Source organism: Oncorhynchus kisutch, linkage group LG4, assembly GCF_002021735.2.
Source record: "Oncorhynchus kisutch isolate 150728-3 linkage group LG4, Okis_V2, whole genome shotgun sequence".
In the NCBI taxonomy this organism is placed as follows: domain Eukaryota; kingdom Metazoa; phylum Chordata; class Actinopteri; order Salmoniformes; family Salmonidae; genus Oncorhynchus; species Oncorhynchus kisutch.
Genome location: NC_034177.2, coordinates 9,020,559 through 9,040,684, shown reverse-complemented (window position 1 = coordinate 9,040,684; position 20,126 = coordinate 9,020,559). Strand labels below are relative to the sequence as shown.

Sequence of the window (20,126 nt, the reverse complement as noted above, 5' to 3'; positions counted from 1 at the left end):
GCCGCAACGGCCGGTCTACTGTTTCACTTTCATCAGAGTTTATATAGTGTCTCCTTGATGGGGTGGTAATGAGGCAAAGCAAAGCTAACTGGACACGAGAGCCAACATAAAACACACCATAAACCACTGTGCTCGGAGTTCATCGTCACAAACAACGACTACGAGGAGGCGGGAATCCTGAACGTTAAGTGCGTAGGGGCATTTGATTCAAGTGACGTAACAACTCAAAATACAAACCTAAAAAAATAAGATTTTTATGGTGAGTGTACTAAATTAGTCCACAGCATAAAATCTATAATAATAAGTACCAAGGATGTACCACATGGCCAGAAATGTAATGAAAGCATATTTCTGCCATCATGAGACTAGACGGGTATATTCCTCCCCACCATGCCCTTTCGAAGCAGTTGGGGAGTGAGAGACGCCAGCACACCAGCGTTCACTCTGACCTTTGACCCACTCAGAGACAGCAGCTCTGAGCACCACGTCCTGGTTTCCCAAGACTGTAAGGGTGCCTTGGAAGCCATGGGGGGAGTGGGAGCTCAACTGAATTGTTGCCGCTCAGGAGGATCTCTAAACAGAGGAAGGATTTACACTAGGTTTATCTAACAGCCAATTGATCATGTGAATATCGCATAGCCTTTTTTGGGCTTAAAATAGTCCCTCCATTTTCCTCTGCTTGGCTCAGTGTCGTTTAATGCTGCAGTGCTGCCTGATGCTGTTGAATGCTGCAGTGATGCCTGATGGGTAAATTCACATCAGAGAATGAGTGATAAGCCTCCGTAAACAGACCAAAAAACAATGTGGCTCGGGAGGATGACATGGAGCCAACGTCCTCAGACACTGAACTACCTGTAAGGAGCCAGGAAGTAAATGTATCCTCTCAGCTAAAAGTTAACCTAAATTCTGTCATCCATTTGATGAGATGCTGAGCACTATGTCATGTTGATAATCCACATGCAAACCAATCACAGGATCACTTAAGAGTGCCAACACTAGGAAAGTGAGGGATATTTTGCAGCTGATCAATGTAGGTTAGGCTATGCTTTCTGAAGAGTAAAATCACTTCCGAAAGCATCATATCTTTGATCATGAATTGCATTTTAAAATTACAAGAGACTACTGAAAACATTGCACAGACCACAAGGGTGGTTCAAAGATAATTCATGTTCCATAGATTTAACTTGGACATGAAACAAATTCTCACATTGCTGAAACTTAAGCACACTTTCAACACATTTAGCTGTGTTGGTTTTTCAAACGACAAATGATACCCAGCGCTTACCAGGGTTGAGCTCAATTCAGAATTTTGGAATAGAATCCAATTCAACTCTTGACTTGAAATTCAAATGGTCTACACCCCCGCAGGATGTAGAATTTTATTTGATTCAATTAAAAATGTCACTCAGTCATTGAATATGTGTTTCATTGAATGACAGGTGACACGTCAAGACAACAAAGAATATCACTTTTCTGCAGAAACATTCTATTTAAACTTAGTGCTTAGAATAGCCCATTTGATTTTCTGAACAAATAATAGTTATATTAGACCCTACCTTATATATTGTGTTTTATATTCTAAAGCCACAATCCATGATTGGTACAAAGATATTGTACTTTTTTGGGTATAAATGTAAACCTATTGACTCCTGGAGAATATCACTCAGTGTATAGCCCGATGTGCTTAGAACTACAGCCCGAAGTGTATAACCCCCCCCCCCCCCCCAAAAAAAATAGGCTTTTATTTCTCTGTTTACAAATGTAGACAACCCATTTAAAAAGTATGGGACAATTGCTCTCACTATCAAAACATTTAATTTGTTTGTCTTTATTTTTTGAAGGCCTCAACTTGAGGGTTAAACTTGAGGGTATTTTCCCTATTTTGAACAGAATTTACAAGGCCCAGCGCAGTCAAAAACTAGATTTGCCTGTGTTTCATATATATTTCCATACCATGAGGTTGGAATAACACTGAAATTGTGGAAATTATGACACACTAAAAGGGCGTAAGAGCTGTTTGAAAAGACATTCCCTCATTGTGAAAAGTAAATAAGGTCTGAGAGGACAGAGGAAGTGGCAAACATGATGCTTATCAATCTGTGGCTGCCAACTGACTTATGGCACTCAGTGGCATTGCGCAAACACACACACACAGCAGCGCGTCTATCACACTACAGATAGATGGAGTTTTGGCCTGCCTAGTGACATCACCAGGTGTTAATTAGTTAACAAAACAATAAGAAAGAGTGTTCCAAACCTCTGGCAATAAGAGATCGTTTTCCTATCCCCACGCAGATCACTCCCAGACAGACCTAAAATTCTTGAATGACAAATTGGTCTTTGCTAAGAAGCTATTTTGTGAACATTTAAATATAAAACAATCACAGTAAGGTACTCAAAAAAAGGTGCAACATGAAGAAATTGCTACGCCATTTCCTGGTTGCTAAAATTCTAATAGTTCGCAAAATTTCAATTTGTGTGACAAAACAAGGAAAATGTACCGTAGAGAATCATTGTACCATCTAAACCGCTGTGAAATACCTCACCCAAAATATTGTATTTTCAGCCATTTGAAGCTGGTGTACAAAACCGATAGTTCAACGCAAAAAAACTAAACTGAATGGGAAGCATAGAAATAGTGCACATAGAACAGATCTGAAAGCAAGTCTTACGACGCAGTAGATCTATAACTCGCATTTTCTATGCGAATTTGGTCAGGTCACCCAAAAAGTTACAGATTGCAGTTAATTGTTACCCAGAAATTATTTGATATTGAGATAGAAACAACTGCATTGGACCTTTACAGATATTCTCTGGTACTTTTGAAAGTAGTGCCCGAGCCAAAAGGTGGTCCCTGAAAATTGCATACTACGTCACAAATGTGCAGATATGTGCACCACATCATTGCTCTCACGCTGTACTGTGTCTTGCTAGCTGTCACTCAAACCCCCACATGAGGGTAAAGGTAGGGAAAATGGCATCACACAGCTTCTAGAAAACAGTCATTTTTAACCTAGGGATTTGGTGGCTAGTTGAGGTAAGACAGTAAATTTGCTCATAGATTATGCATGTATGAACTACAAACTGACACATCCAGCCCAAAAACATACTATTTTCCAAAGTACCTGAGCAGGTCTAAGTGAATAATGAAATATAATAACTTAGAATATTAGCACATAGGTTTTGTTTTCCTTGAGCATGAATTGAGTTTCTTGAAAATCTAAAAATTGTTTCAATTGTATTTACATACATATAAATACATACATATAAATAACGACATGGTTGATGTTATGTACAAGCTGTGTATTTGTATAGACTACTCCTAATATCGAAGAGGCATTTGAATTTCCATGAATTCTATTTCCTTTCATTCAAATAGCAATTCTGCATCCTGTTTATTACTTCAATTCAACCATTTTGAATTTCTGAGGCATTCTGAGCCCAAAGGGTGGGCGGTATACCGTATTTTTTAGATATACCGGTATTAATGCACGGACCGGTTTGGGTTTTTACTTTACCTTCTAAAACTGTATTTTATTGTTTGGTTTGTTAAATGTGATACGGTGTTAAACGTCCATTTTTATAGTTTACTTTGCCATTTGAGTCATCTCTCTCCAGGCTGCCCTTCCACACAGACCTAGCCCCGCCCCCTGTCACTCAAGGAGCGCATTTGTTGTTCCTAGAAAATGAGACACGTGCGTTCTCTGCACGGTCAATGCAGCACATGCAACAATGTTGATGGCAACCATGTTGATGACAACAATGCTGTTTTCACTTTGCTTCTTCATATAAATCCAGTAGCGTTCTATTATTACACTAGTAGTTTGTATTGCTTACATCTGCAAACAGCTAGTTTGTCTTTTCTTAGCAAGTTGGGCCAAAATATTGTTAGCCGCTAATGCTAATCGCTAGGGAGCAAGCTAATAAATGTACTCAGTCAGAGCAAACATAATTCATTATACAGCCTGATAATACCAGTGGTGGTGTAGACCTAAATCAGCATGTTGTTTGTGCAACAGTACCTTCCACATCAAAGAGGAATACAAGAGGCATTAATATATGCTAGCTACATGAAGCAGAAAACAGACAATGTAGCCAAAGATTAAAGGGTCCCCTAGGAAACAATTAACATTTGATTCGAAATAAGGTTTAGATTGTTAGCCCATGTCGTGCAGCCCCACATGGCAGTGTGGAAATACTCAAATGAATGCAGAAAATGCAGACATTTATGAAATGCCCCCCAAAATAGTTTGGGTTGAAGTTGAATTGAACAGTAGAAAACAAAAATCAGAATGGAGACCCATTGAAATACGCGTTACCACCCTGAGGTCATGCACTATTTATAAAGCAAATTTAGAAATGTCCTTACTTAAAAACAAAAATAGTGTCAAATACCATCATACATCATTTTCCTATTTAAAAAAATAAATAAATACAGTGATATGATATTTTGGCCATATCGCCCAGCGCTAACATAAACAATTCAGTGTATAAGAAAACGCAAATCAGCCCAGAGCTCCATCTGGGCTAAAGGTTAACCCTACTGCATGCCCTTGGTTACTTAAAACCCCCAAACAGTGTTCAGACAACAAATTCTTCAGGGGTGAAAATTCCACAGGCTTTGGTGAGAACTTGCAAAAAAAACCATTCTTGATGGGGAAAACATGGAACTTGGAAATGTGGGTTAACCTCAGGGCCAAAGATGGGTAACAGCCCCGGTGGCAATCAGGAGTGGAAAAGCCCCATCTATTTATCTGAGGTCTAGGCGGAAGAAATCTCTCTCACTGTTTGTTTTAACGATCAGGATGAGGGGAGGGAGGCTACATAAACTGCCAACAACACCCATCTGAGGACATACTCCAAAATAATTTGGAAATGATGCCCGGGCTATGAGAGGAATGTAGTCTTTGTGTATACATGTAGGAGCTGATTGATCAGTTAGGTTGGGCTAAGAGACTAGCAGTGGACCAAGAGGCTGGAAAGTAGGGGGACCTCTGCTGGGCGGAAAAGGGATTACATAGGGGATACAGGGTTGAATAAGGCCTTACCTGAACATGATGAATCCAATGGACTCCACCGCTGCCCTTCTGACATCATCGTTCACATCGCTTACCTGACAGGTAGAGAACAATGTATTAATAGCAGAAAAAAAATACAGTAGGGCAAGGAGATAACAGCTACTAATAACCATTTTCCTGCCCAAACACCCAATCTGCTCAGATATCAAAGATTTGGGGAAAGTGTATACTTGTGATACAAGAGCTTTTTATGAACAACATCTTTAGCTTGTGCAGGCTGCCATCTGTATGAATACCAACTCAACCATCTGCCCCAGTAACATTAATGAATCCATCAGGGCTTCCTGTACTACCCAGGAATGTATTTCATTACGGCGTTTAACATACCAACACATTTTAATTTACTGTGAGGTATACTTTTGTCTGTCATAACCATACTCCCATTTCCAATACTTCACAGCTGGACTATCCCTACTCTGATTCCTGGTTGTCCGTGTTTTGCGTGAGGAAGGAGAATACTTACAGCCACATGCAGCAGGCGTCTGATGGCCTTGTTGTTCCCGGAGCCACAGTAGGCCATGCCCACTGTGTACATTCCGGAGCGGCGCAGGATGGGGTCCTACAACAAACGCAGTGGCGGAACACAGAGCCTTAGCTAAGAGAAGAGTCTGCAGCAGTAAGATTGCAACATTATTCGGTATTCCCGAAATCCCAGTTGGAAAATTCCCGTAATCAGGAGGGAATAAGCAGGAAATCGGGATTTCTGGAAAACCAGAGAATTTATTGAAAGTTACCAGATTTTGCAACCCTAGTAGGTAGTCATGGAAACAATGTATGGTCAACAAAAGGTATACCTCTTATTTGACAAATAACACATTTAAGTATGGGTACTGCATGCATCATTCATACTACGGCTCAGGACAGGTACTCATTGTCGCAGTAAATTGAAACGGATGACTACAGGCTGGAAGAAATCAAAAACACCCACAATAGGCAACAAGGTTAACAGTCATTGTTGCATAGCCAAGGAATTAAAGGAATGAAGGTCAATATATTGGTAGCAGGGTATGAGGTGAGTTTCCGCACCCTACAACGCATAGCGGAACCCATCCCCACGGCAGGCATAGCGGAACCCATCCCCACGGCAGGCATAGCGGAACCCATCCCCACGGCAGGCATAGCGGAACCCATCCCCACGGCAGGCATAGCGGAACCCATCCCCACGGCAGGCATAGCGGAACCCATCCCCACGGCAGGCATAGCGAACTACTGTGTGTGTTAGGGTGGCCCTGAGAAGAAAAAAAATTTTTGGGGGTCGCCCGAGAGTAGTCCTGTTCTTTCAACCAATCGATTGATCGAAATGTTTAAACATATTTTTCCCATATTACGTAGTTGAATAAAATCAACTACATACGCACTGAGCTTGTCTACAGAAGAATATGGTTTGATTAAATAGACACAATTTACTCAAGAGTGTTAAAACAAGTGACAGCGAGTGCCTGTGTGACTGGCAGATGTTGTCTCTCCTCCCTACTCCAGCGAAAAGGCACCACAGCAAGTGTTTAAAATCGCACTGCCCGTGCTGAAGCTGCTACATAATTTCAGCCATGTAGTTTTACTTGTTTGACTGAAACGTTATCAAAATCCCTAATTTATTTAGGAAAACCTTTCCCCTCAATCCTTGCTCTTTATTTTATTTCTTTATTTTATTTTACCTTTATTTAACCAGGTAGGCAAGTTGAGAACAAGTTCTCATTTACAATTGCGACCTGGCATATGTGAAACATGTAATTAGAGCAGGGCGATATGGTCAAAATCTCACATCCCGATATAGGTCATTTCATATCCCGATAACGATACATATCACGATATAGCACATTCTGTAAATTCTATGAATAGTTTACATAAAATGCCCAGACGTAAAGGCCTATTTCTTGTTACATTTTGAATTAACTCAAAGATTAAAAAAAAGGTACTTACTCATATTTGATTATTTCTCTTTTATTTAGAACCTTCGTGCAAATGTTAAATTAAGCATTTAACAAAATCTAAAAAAGGTAAATATTTGCACAAAATAAATATAGGCTTAAAATATTTATATTTTTTTTTGGGGGGGGGCTTGCATGTATTGCATGTTATTTTTGCATTAATACGTGTCACATATCAATTTGCATTTGGCACCTTGGGTCGAGTGTAAGCGCCAACTCACGAAACCCCCGTTTCCTGACCGTGTAAATTGGGGCCATGTCTTTGCAGATGTAAGTGGTAACGGAAGCTGTTATCTCCTTCCATCTGCATGGTTCTTTGCCATATGGTGTGCCGCGGGCAAAAGCCTCTTGCAACGTCTGAGTCGGGCGTTTGTTTTGAGCACTCGACTGTACTTTTTTGGGTCTCATCCGTAGACTCTCTCCGAAATGTTTCACATGATTCTTGCGTAGGTGGTAAAGGAGGTTAGTGGTGTTTGAGCCTGTTGTCGGGGCCGGCCTGCGGAATATTTAGCAGAGGGCGGTTTTCTGGTCCGTGTCAGACTTTTCATATCCAAACCGAGACCATGCGACCGAAGTAGCCCCTCTTTTAGGTATGAGCTCCATGTCACATTCACTCTCCTCCACATTTGTTTGTGTTGCAAAGTTCACGCAAAGCGTCGTCCAATTGACGGAAAACATTACCGCAAAGAGTGCGATTTGCGACAACGAAATAAACGATATAGATCATAATATGAAACGATAGACGGTTTTCTATCGTCACACGATATATATCGTCATATCGCCCAGCCCTACATGTAATCATAGCATGCACATGACCAATAGGGCCTGACCTATAGCCTATCATAATCACATCAATAAATTGGTTATAACAAACTCCGAACACAGTAATGTCGACTGCAAAACGAATGCGGAGGACGCGAAAAAGAAACTCAAAAAGGGTGAATGTTTACTGGTTGCTCAGGAGGGAAAGGGGAAGTCAGATGTGTGGAAGTCATATGACCTAGTTGTGGAAACTACTGGAGATTCAGGAGAGTATAGGTGCAAGCGTTGCGTGAGAATATATATTTTTTTAACCATTTGGAACAGTGTAAACACTAATTAAATGTACTGTTCTACAGGGGAAAAACATATATAATATACATACATATACACACACATCTAAGTCTTTAATTACAGCAGACTATTGCATGCATTCATGAATTTCAGTTTATTGTTTAGGCTAATTATTCAAAGCTCCCTTTGTCATTTAATTTTAAAACAAAAAAATGCTTGATTGCATTTCATGTCTCATTCTGCGTGATGGCATGAACGAATGAATGTAAATCTAATCCTTTCCGAATAGGGTTAAGGCATTGTTCGCAATATGCCGGTAAATTTTGCCATTATGCACATAGCAACGTAGGGAAAGATGCCAATTCTATGGCACACTGAAGATTATGTTTCAGAACCACAGACAGTGACCATATCCAACACTGGATAAAGAGCATTATTTACACAGTATATTAGCTGTAGTAGTGATGCACTATTATTTTTACATAATATAACCATATACAATTTCACATCTTAGAGTGATGACCCAGTGGACTCCACAATGGATTAGTCCACTGAGACCAGCGTGAATCAAAAGAAGAAAATAAAATAAAACTCAAAATAATTGCGACTGCTTGACTAAAGAAATATCGGTCAAACAGCCTAACGACCAAACAAAATAAATGGGGTCAGTCCTAGTACACGCGAATGCATTTCCAAGCCCCATAGTTACCTTGTCCCTGCAGAGGCTCTCGATGAGCGTGTCTGCCTCCTCCATGCGTCCGTACATCACCATGGCGATGCCCACGGCCAGGCCGCGCAGGATCTTCTCGTGCTGAGTCTCCTGGGCGTAGCCCACCATGTCCTCGATGGCCTGGGCAGACTTGGAGCCCAGCATGACGAGCCCCAGGGCCAGTCCTGCTGCCTCGCCTGTGAACAGAGGGTAAAAACATGAGCACCGCATAATGGCACCAAAGAAAAGTCCTTTCTAAATCTGAACAACTGGCAGCACAGAGTTGATTTTACTAGTATCACTGATCTCTTGTAAATTGCACAAGCAATGCAGTTTGTTGCAAGCTTACTGTATATCAACAGATGCAAATATGTCAAGATGTTTTAACTCTAAGGGCTACAGAGATATAATGAACAAAAATATAAACGTAAAGTGTTGATCCCATGTTTCATGAGCTGAAATAAACGATCACAGAAATATTCCATATGCAACCACAACCATATGCATGGTGTCGTGTGGGCGAGCGGTATGCTGAGGTCGCGGAGCGTGCAATTGGCATGTTGACTGCAAGAATGTCCATCAGAGCTGTTACCAGAGAATTTTAATGCTCAAATCTCTACCATAAGCAGACTCCAAAGTAGTTTTAGAGAATTTGGTAGTACGTCCAACTGGCCTCACAACCGCAACCATATGCATGGTGTCGTGTGGGCAAGCGGTATGCTGAGGTCACGGTTGTGAACAGAGTGCCCCATGGTGGGGGTGGGGATACGGTATGGGCAGGCGGCATAATCTATGGACAACAAACACAATTCCATTTTATCGATGTAAATTTGAACGGACAGCGATACTATGACCTATTGTCATGTCATTCATCTGCCACCATCACTTCATGTTTCAGCATGATAAAGCACAGTCCCATGTCGCAAGGATCTGTACACAATTCCTGGAAGCTGAAAATGTCCCAGTTCTTCCATGTCCTGCATACTCAGACATGTCGCTCATTGAGCATGTTTGGGATGCTCTGGATCAACGTGTACAACAGCATGTTCCAGTTCCGACCAATATGCAGCAACTACATCCAGCCATTGAAGAGGAGTGGGACAACATTCCACAATCAGCCTGATGATGAACTACACGCAAAGGAGATGTCGCACGGCATGATCCCGAACTGTTTCCTGATCCACACCCCTACCATTAAAAAAAAAAAAAAACTTATCTGTACTCCTAGTCGTGTGAAATCCATAGATTAGGGCCAACCGAATTTATTTCAATTGACTGATTTCCTTATAGGAACTATAACTCAGTAAAACCTTTTAAATTGTTGCTTTTATATTTTTGTTCAGTGTATAATAGTTGGCTAAATTTGAACTCGACTAGCACCAAACGCCTCACTGTCTGTTCAGGGTCGTGTACCTGTGACTGCATCGTCCTGGTACAGGTTAGACTTGAGCAGATCGTACACATCCTGCCTGGCTGTACCCAAAGCAGCCAATCCCAGGCCCAGACCTCCCCCGTGACGGACAATCTGTGGGAGGAAACAAAGCAAACCAAAACAGCCATCACAGACACAAATATAACTTTGATTTCAACTCAAATGTGACATGATATCCCCGATGGGCTTCGTTGGAATTATCTCCGTATTGCTTAATGCATCAGCATGCTTCAGTTTGACTGGTGCCTAGCCGGAACCGAACGAGTGTGTTCGCTTACTCTCTTAAAAAAGACCTACGCTTGAAAAACTAGAAAAAGTGCCAATCGTACTGTTTGTCCATCTTGAGATGCTGTAGCCAGTAGACACTTCCTCATAATAGTCAGAATTCATCAAAGAGAACTCAAGAAATCAATTCAAGAAACTCAATGAATTAATTTTCATGTTTTTGCCGAGGAGATCTTAGTCGCGCAATTGTACATCAAAAATGTTTGATTCAGTATTTCTCAATAAAAAAAAAAAATTTAAAGTGTCAAATTGTTTATAATATAAGCACAAACTCTTCTGAACTGTTTCATCTGGGTATCATGCAGATGCCTTTACACACACATCCGATCAAATCTAAGTAACCAAAGGGGTGGGGTGGGATATGGGTTGATTTGGAATTGATTAAGGGAAATGTGACGTGTCTGCATGTTGCCACTCACGTCATTGCTGGCGTTCTTGAGCTGACTGAGCAGGTAGTCGATGATGTCCCCCCCGTGGTTGGCGTGGATTAGCCCGAGGGCATACAGGCCGCCTCCCTCCTGGTAGGCTGATCCGGGTGAGGTGTCTTTGGGCAGATAAGTGGCCATCAACTGCAGTGCCTCTTTCTCGTGACCCTGAAAATATGCAGATTATTCAGGAAAACTTTATATATATATATATATATATATATATATACTTTTTTTAAATCAGAAAACCAGAGATATCATTTTATGTTTTAAATAGTTTCCGCTAAAGTTCACCTTGTGAATGACGCCAAGACTGGCTGTGGCTGTGAACTTGGCCCAGTTGGTGGCTCTTGCAAGCCACTCCAAGTTCTCTCTGTTGAAAGAATGAATAAAATCTCATCACACAGCCAAACACAGCATTATCCCTTTATATCCCCACACCAGGCTTCAGCCAAAAACTATTTTGATTATTTAAATAATATTAAAATATTTTTTGGGAGAAAATATAAGCAGTTGAATATTGGAATGTATTTGGAAATAAAATTGGGAAGTATAAGCATTTATTAGAAAATGTTATTTAATACAGAGTACATACAAATTCAAATAAGTACTCCGATGCATTTGAACCCAGGTCCTAGGAGTATTTGAAATAATGCATTTGGAAATAAGAGTAGGCTATTTATAGGAATTATTTGAAATACTTCAAGTAGAAGTAGTTGATTTCAGCCACATTATTTGAAAATATTCAGAAGCCAGGTCTGCCTCACACCAATAGAATGTACCACATTACCACCAACACAACGAAATATATAAATTATATATACATTTTTATATATAAATACAACTTCCTGGAAGGTATGTTATGAAGTGTGCTGGCAAAACAGAAAGTGATATTCTCTATGTGTTTATGCTATAGCTGGTGATGTTATTGTATAGTGGCTATACCTGAGGAACTGGTCACTTGTGGTCCCCGTATGCATGAAGGAGTTGGCTATGACCGTGGCTGTGTGACACACCGAATTTCGGACTGCATCCTGGATTAGGTAGACAAAGCAACAGCAAAAATAATTGTGAAAGCCTTTTTAATAATGCAGTACATGTCATATGCCTATGTAACATGCAATACATAGCCTGTTTAATACTCATAATGGCACCCTTTACCTTTGTGTTCTTGAGAATCATTAAGTCTGTGTTGTTGTTCCGGATGAGGAACTGCAGATGAAATTCGATGGCCATTTCTCCACTGAGAATTTTGATCATCTTCGCGTTCTGGTCCTTAGGCTCGTCCTTCTATGCAAGCAGAGGAAGGGAAGACCCATTAATTTGGGTGACAAGAACAGTTATATAAAATTGACAGCTTCTCTGCATGGCCATAAAGAAGCACCAAGTAGAGCTACTCACACTGTCTGCAGCTTTTCCTGCAGGGGAGCTGCTGGCCTTGTCGTCCGTCTCCATAGCATCACTGAGACATTTTTTAAAACATATTTGCTAAATCAACTTTGTATCACAGTAAGTTACCTGTGATGTGTCAAGATATTTCACCTACACCGATCTTACTACATTTCCTTCACATTTTCCCATCATCTTTCCCCAACCTACCCATCTCACCCTGTGACTACACCCTCATCCTCACGCACCTGTCTTTGTCTGGGATGGGCACAGTGCCTGTGTTGGTGGAGCCAGGCACGGCGGGGATGGGCGTGCCCACGGTGCGCAGGTTCTGGATGACGGAGGAGAGGAACTGCTGGCTGGCACTCTCGTACAGGTCGAAGCAGATTTGGTAGGCCATCAGCAGGTTGTCTTCCTTCACCAGCTTCTCCAGGATGTCGCTCACCGCCTGTGGGTCATCCAGGAAGATCAGGCACTGTGGAGGAGAAAGAGAAGGAGGAGAGACAGAGTTTGAGTGTGATGCATGGTGGTCAAGTGGTTCCTTCATCGTATTAGTAAGATGGGTTTATTTGATATTGTACATATTTGCAGCTAAAAGCTGAATTGCAGTAATCAAAAAGAGATTCAGGTGGGGTGAGGGGGAATGAAGAGCAATAGTCGGTAGTCAGCTTCAAAGTGACTGCCTCTGCTGGTAACACGTGTGGGTTTGGGCACATGCAACCTGATAAAGATCCACCTCAGACAGAAGCATTGTTAGATTTAAGGTGAACAATATTTAGTGGATCATTTCATTATGCACAGTTTCCCCCCCCCCCCTAACAATAACATGTGCACGTGACTGTTTATTTTCAAAGAAATTTGCTATTGAATGACTATGTAATTCCACTGGATCAGGATGGTACTGTTTCAGATTGTGAAATCAGAACCATCGCACCACCAAACTGCAGGCAGTTGAATGGATATTTTAAAAATCAGAGCCCAATTTGAAGTGTGCTTTCTCCCCGTTACCTGGCAAACATTGATGAAGTCAGGCTTCTCCAGATTCATGTAGAGCTTGACCAGCACTCGGAGGACCTCGTTGCGGAACTTCTTGTTCTGCATTAGTGACATGCAGACCTTCAGGCTGTAGGCCAGTAGGCCACTAACGTCATTCTGTACAAGACGAAAAGAGGGTTAGGATCTCAACATAAAATGTAAGTTGTTACTGAATGTTTTATTGTTTTAAACCACAACAAAAACATTTAAATAAAATGTAGGCTAAACCAAAAGTCGTGGATCTGTGGATTTTCATTAAGCGAATTTTTTATTTATTACATTAAGTAGAAGTTGCACCAAATTAAACAATCTGTGGAACCAAAACAGAATGTGTTCAGAAGACGACCCGGGAGCCACTGACCGATTCAAGGATAGTCTTCTCGAAGATGTCCAGGCGTCGAGTCTCCAAGGCAATGCCGATGGCCTGCTTGTACTTATGGTCGCCCAGGCAACGCAGGAACATCTTGTTGACGATGCCCTCCAGCCGGGGGTCGATGCTCTTCTTCTCCTCGTCCTCAGGAAGCTCGGCGTTCTCCACCCGCTGCTTGGTGTAGTGATCAATGCATTTGGCTACGGGGAAAAGACCAGAGGTCATCAAAGAACTACTGTATACCGCTGTGGAATAATCAATTGCCATGATTAGTGGCATGCATCAGTGTGTTGATATCTAAATTAGCAACAGTGGGTATACATAAATTGAACATTGTTGGAGGTGACTATGTGTAATGTAACTAAAAAAGGTAAGCCTATGGATCAGCATCAGCATCAAGCCCTTGAGGTCAGTACCAAGATGGAGTACTTGTGGATACCAAAACATGCAGTTGTGACATCACTCACCGATAATGGTCTCCACATATTCAGTGTCGTCTGTGACATTGAAAAGGTCTCCTGCACCCAGAGCGTAGTTCAAAGACTCATCAAATGCCCCGAGGTGGTAGAACACTTTGGAAGCCACCAAGGCAGCAAACGCCCTGCTCCGAAATGTCTCATCTTCATACAGGACCTCGCTGTGAGGAGAGAACACATATTTTTTTCTCCCTTGAGTAATTTCTTTATTCTAATTAAAGTTGCACTATGCAGCAATCGCTCCACCATTTCCTGATTGCTTAAACTAAAAAGTTTGCCTAATTTCAGTTTGTGACAAACTAAGTTAGCTATATGGTAGATAATCAATGTATCATCTAAACTGCTGTGAAAAATACTTTACATAACCAAAAATATTGTTGTTTCAGCTGTTTGAAGCTGGTGTACAAAAAAGTTAAAATAAGCAAAAAACAGAACGTTAAGTGAATTTGGTCAGGTTGCCCAAAAAGTGACATATTGCCAATTTAAACTGACCATGTAATATTTGTGGCTTTTTTCCACTTGTTTAAAAACTTACATTTTGTCAACAGATCCCGATATCTCAGCCCAGAAGTCATTGACAATGGAGTTCAGCTTGTGCAGAGCAAACTCCTACAAGCAAATTTTTTTTACAAATGTTAAGACACTTTACACAAACAATAGTCAAGAATAATCATTGCCAAGTCAATAGGAATGTTAGTGGTCACCAAACATGGTCCAGGAGAGCTAATGTCCAGCACTAATGACTGCTTCTACTAACTAGCTACTTATGATGGTCTTTAATGTTATTGTACAAGGCTTTTCATCTTCTCTAGGTCCATGGTTGGTGACCACTGGTGTATTCTCACTGGATAGCAAGCTTAAATTCATGATACCTTGAGTTGGGGCTCCTCCTCATCCAGCAGTGAGATGATTCCAGCTAAAAATCAAATGATGTGTAGTCAGTTTCAACATCATGGATAAACCCTGATGTGTGTGTGAACCCTGATGCACTTCAGTGTATGTAACGTAGCTAGCTAGGTTAGACAGAAAACGTTAACCTTCTCATTTGACTGACTGACATAGAAAAGTTTAATGTGAAGCTTAAACAGGCCAAACTCGAAAGGGAAAAGGGGATATCTGGTCAGTTGTATAACTGAATACATTCAACTGAAATGTGTCTTCCGCATTTAACCCAACCCCTCGGAAATCAGAGAGGTGTCTTAATCGACACATTTCAATGTAATAACTGGACTACGTCTCCCCTTTCCCTTCCGAGTTTGACCAGGGGCAGATTTAAACGTTGTCGGCTCGGGGACTCGACCCAGCTACCTTTCGGTTACTGGCCCAACACTGCTACTAGGAGCAGGAGTGACTAGAAATCCTATCCTATGAAAATATTACATTATAAACTAGCTAACTACGTTAGTTTGCCAGGGCACAGCTAGGTAACGTCAGCAGCTAACCAACGCGGTCGGTAAATTCCTAGCTAATGTTAGCTAGCCATCTGGCTAACGTCATTGTCCAACGACTAACGTTAATGGCGACTATAGACATGAAACAATATGATAGGAATAAAGTTGTTATCCAGCCACATAGGTAACTAGCAAACATTTGTTAACGTACAGCAGCTAAATTAGCTAACTGTGAGTTTTAAAAGTCTGTAAACTGGTTAGATAGCTAGTTAGCTAACCAGTTAGCTATGTGACTCAGCTAAATCAATGGATGCTAGCTTGCTACCGTTAGCAATCTTTTACAAAACGCTGACATTTGCTAGTATGTTACTGCTTACCGGCAGACGTTATCATGGTTGGTTCTTTATTCTCCCCCTCTTAACTCCACGAACCTAGGTTATACCGTTTCAGTTAGTGACAATGAAATTATAAAACATCAACACCTTGAAAGTACAGTAGATGTGTCAGTTGTCCACAACAGCGGGACACTTGTCTGTTGAAAAATATTTTTGGTTCTATAATGAAAGCCCCCTTTCCAAAAACCCATAGTTAGGTATACCTAGATAGTGCCTGATGAAATAACAGCTCGTCGTCATTGTCAATTATTTAATCTCATCCTGATTCTTGGATAGGGGTAGGAAAGTGTTGAATAAAATACGTGTAATGGGCTGTATATTTTGTATTCTTAGCTAGAATATTTCAAACCTAATTTCGGTTAAAAAAATTATCCACAAACCGGCTTCTATTCTGCCAGTCTCGAATGAATCAGTTATTTTACCTGTCCTACACACGTTGTTTTTCTGCCCCCTAGCGCCCCTTACATAAAAAATATTACAGCTTTGAAACTGCATTCGACTGTGGTATTTTGGACACAGTAATAACATAATAAATATCGGAGTTGTGTCGGTTGGAGATCTTTGGTTTATACGAAGGGAGTATCCGCTTGGTACGGTGCTGGCGCTAGCACTTTTGCTACGTATCAGTCTTTCGGGTTGAAAGGGAGTAAGCAAACAATCAAACTGGCGGCGGGTCGGCACGGCTGTGACTGGGTCAGAGATTGTAGGCAATTGTGATGGAGAAGGGAGTAGAAAAGAGAAAACATAAAACAAAAGCAGTAGAGAAATTGACCAGAGGTTTGAATGGGAGCAAGAGGTCTATGGCGGCGGGGATTAAGTAGAAAAGGAAGTTTGAGGAGAGCAACAGTTTTAAATCATATTGTATTGGTCACATACTCGTTTTTAACAGATGTTATTGTGGTATGCTTGTGCTTCTAGTTCCGGCAGTGCAGCAATAAAAACTAAATACTGCAAGTTTCCTAAGGACTAGAAGCGAGGCAACCCTCTGTCTGCACCATTCAAGCAGTGGATTAAAGGGGTGATAACAGGATTGCCTGTGAGTGTTAGCTCTAAAGAGGTAAACTTGAAACTGAGGAGTATTTATGTCTGTAATAATGCCCTTTAGTGGGGAAAAACTCAATGTGATTGACTGAGCCTGGCTCCCCAGTGGGCGGGCCTATGCCCTCCCAGGTCCACCCATGACTGCGCCCCTGCCCAGTTACGTGAAATCCATAGATCAGGGCCTTATTTATTTATTTCAATTCACTGATTTCCTTATATGAATTGTAACTCAATAAAGTCTTTGAAATTGTTTGCGTGTTTCATTTATATTTTTGTTCAGTAGATAATCCTTGTCAGATATTGAACCTAAAAGTACTGGAGAGGTTGGAGGGCCATGATAGAAGTAAGGTAATGTGGTGTGGGGATTTTAATGCCCACAACACTCTCTGGGGGGGCAAACGGATGGATGGAAATGGCCAAGGGATCTGGTGTGTCGGAATGATGGACGAGGGACCAGGATTGATTTAGCCACGGAAAGAGTCTGCCTTGGACCTCACTCTGGTATCTAGTGTGATGGCAGGAATCTGTGTGTGGGAGTTATGGGAAGAGTCGACAGTAGGGAGTGATCATTACCCCATAGTATGCACAGTAGGCTGGAGGGAGGAGGAGGTGTCAGTGGATGGAGTAGGCAGGTGGGTGTTTGGAAGGGCAAAGTGGGATCAGTTTCAGGAGCTGAGTGAGCAGGTGATGGCTCGGGTGGATATGAGGAGGGATGTGGATAGTATGAATAACTGGGTGAGAACAGCTTTAGTGGGGGCAGCTACTAAGGCAATACCTAAGAGTTCAGGGAGGAGGAGGAGGAAAGCAGTCCCATGGTGGACGGAGGAGTGTGGGGCAATGCTGAGAAGTAGGAACGGGGCATTTAGAGTACTGAAAAGGATGTGTAACTTCCAACATCTGATTCAGTATAAGCAGGCTCTGGTGAGGAAAACCATCTGTCAGGCAAAGAGGTCATGTTGGCATCGGTTCTTGGAAGGGCGACACCTGTGGGGAAATTGTGGTGGATGATGAAGAGGATGACTGGGGTCAGAAGGGAGTGGGACTATCCAGTGTTGACGAGTGGGGAGGACATGGCAGTAACAGATGAGGAGAAGGCAGAGATGATGGCCAAAGCATTTGTCAAAGTGCATAGCTTGGCAACTTTATTTTATTTTTATTTTTTTTATTTTTTTTCCACCTTTATTTAACCAGGTAGGCTAGTTGAGAACAAGTTCTCATTTGCAACTGCGACCTGGCCAAGATAAAGCATAGCAGTGTGAGCAGACAACAAAGAGTTACACATGGAGTAAACAATTAACAAGTCAATAACACAGTAGAAACCAAAGGGGGAGTCTATATACAATGTGTGCAAAAGGCATGAGGAGGTAGGCAAATAATTACAATTTTGCAGATTAACACTGGAGTGATGAATGATCAGATGGTCATGTACAGGTAGAGATATTGGTGTGCAAAAGAGCAGAAAAGTAAATAAATAAAAACAGTATGGGGATGAGGTAGGTGAGAAAGGGTGGGCTATTTACCAATAGACTATGTACAGCTGCAGCGATCGGTTAGCCGCTCAGATAGCTGATGTTTGAAGTTGGTGAGGGAGATAAAAGTCTCCAACTTCAGCGATTTTTGCAATTCGTTCCAGTCACAGGCAGCAGAGTACTGGAACGAAAGGCGGCCAAATGAGGTGTTGGCTTTAGGGATGATCAGTGAGATACACCTGCTGGAGCGCGTGCTACGGATGGGTGTTGCCATCGTGACCAGTGAGCTGAGATAAGGCGGAGCTTTACCTAGCATGGACTTGTAGATGACCTGGAGCCAGTGGGTCTGGCGACGAATATGTAGCGAGGGCCAGCCGACTAGAGCATACAAGTCGCAGTGGTGGGTGGTATAAGGTGCTTTAGTGACGAAACGGATGGCACTGTGATAGACTGCATCCAGTTTGCTGAGTAGAGTGTTGGAAGCCATTTTGTAGATGACATCGCCGAAGTCGAGGATCGGTAGGATAGTCAGTTTTACTAGGGTAAGCTTGGCGGCGTGAGTGAAGGAGGCTTTGTTGCGGAATAGAAAGCCGACTCTTGATTTGATTTTCGATTGGAGATGTTTGATATGAGTCTGGAAGGAGAGTTTGCAGTCTAGCCAGACACCTAGGTACTTATAGACGTCCACATATTCTAGGTCGGAACCATCCAGGGTGGTGATGCTAGTCGGGCATGCGGGTGCAGGCAGCGACCGGTTGAAAAGCATGCATTTGGTTTTACTAGCGTTTAAGAGCAGTTGGAGGCCATGGAAGGAGTGTTGTATGGCATTGAAGCTTGTTTGGAGGTTAGATAGCACAGTGTCCAAAGACGGGCCGAAGGTATATAGAATGGTGTCGTCTGCGTAGAGGTGGATCAGGGAATCGCCCGCAGCAAGAGCAACATCATTGATATACACAGAGAAAAGAGTCGGCCCGAGAATTGAACCCTGTGGCACCCCCATAGAGACTGCCAGAGGACCAGACAGCATGCCCTCCGATTTGACGCACTGAACTCTGTCTGCAAAGTAATTGGTGAACCAGGCAAGGCAGTCATCCGAAAAACCGAGGCTCCCGAGTCTGCCGATAAGAATATGGTGATTGACAGAGTCGAAAGCCTTGGCAAGGTCGATGAAGACGGCTGCACAGTACTGTCTTTTATCGATGGCGGTTATGATATCGTTGAGTACCTTGAGTGTGGCTGAGGTGCACCCATGACCGGCTCGGAAACCAGATTGCACAGCGGAGAAGGTGCGGTGGGATTCGAGATGGTCAGTGACCTGTTTGTTGACTTGGCTTTTGAAGACCTTAGATAGGCAGGGCAGGATGGATATAGGTCTGTAACAGTTTGGGTCCAGGGTGTCTCCCCCTTTGAAGAGGGGGATGACTGCGGCAGCTTTCCAATCCTTGGGGATCTCAGACGATATGAAAGAGAGGTTGAACAGGCTGGTAATAGGGGTTGCGACAATGGTGGCAGATAGTTTCAGAAATAGAGGGTCCAGAGTGTCAAGCCCAGCTGATTTGTACGGGTCCAGGTTTTGCAGCTCTTTTAGAACATCTGCTATCTGGATTTGGTTAAAGGAGAACCTGGAGAGGCTTGGGCGAGGAGCTGCGG

General features: G+C 42.2%; 1 protein-coding gene across 1 annotated transcript in view; it reads right to left on the bottom strand.

Annotated features, from left to right (window-relative positions):
- psmd1 (proteasome 26S subunit, non-ATPase 1) overlaps positions 1 to 16,129 on the bottom strand; it is a gene marked incomplete in the record, with an annotated part of 59,384 nt that extends 43,255 nt beyond the window's left edge. Inside the window, 16 exon segments of the mRNA XM_031822375.1 lie at positions 5,049 to 5,113; positions 5,542 to 5,637; positions 8,769 to 8,965; positions 10,182 to 10,293; positions 10,905 to 11,078; positions 11,205 to 11,283; positions 11,856 to 11,944; positions 12,072 to 12,200; positions 12,312 to 12,372; positions 12,548 to 12,774; positions 13,308 to 13,451; positions 13,696 to 13,904; positions 14,172 to 14,341; positions 14,716 to 14,789; positions 15,053 to 15,096; positions 15,949 to 16,129. Of these exon segments, the coding sequence (XP_031678235.1) occupies positions 5,049 to 5,113; positions 5,542 to 5,637; positions 8,769 to 8,965; positions 10,182 to 10,293; positions 10,905 to 11,078; positions 11,205 to 11,283; positions 11,856 to 11,944; positions 12,072 to 12,200; positions 12,312 to 12,372; positions 12,548 to 12,774; positions 13,308 to 13,451; positions 13,696 to 13,904; positions 14,172 to 14,341; positions 14,716 to 14,789; positions 15,053 to 15,096; positions 15,949 to 15,964 (1,886 nt within the window).
- Positions 16,130 to 20,126: the final 3,997 nt, after the last annotated feature.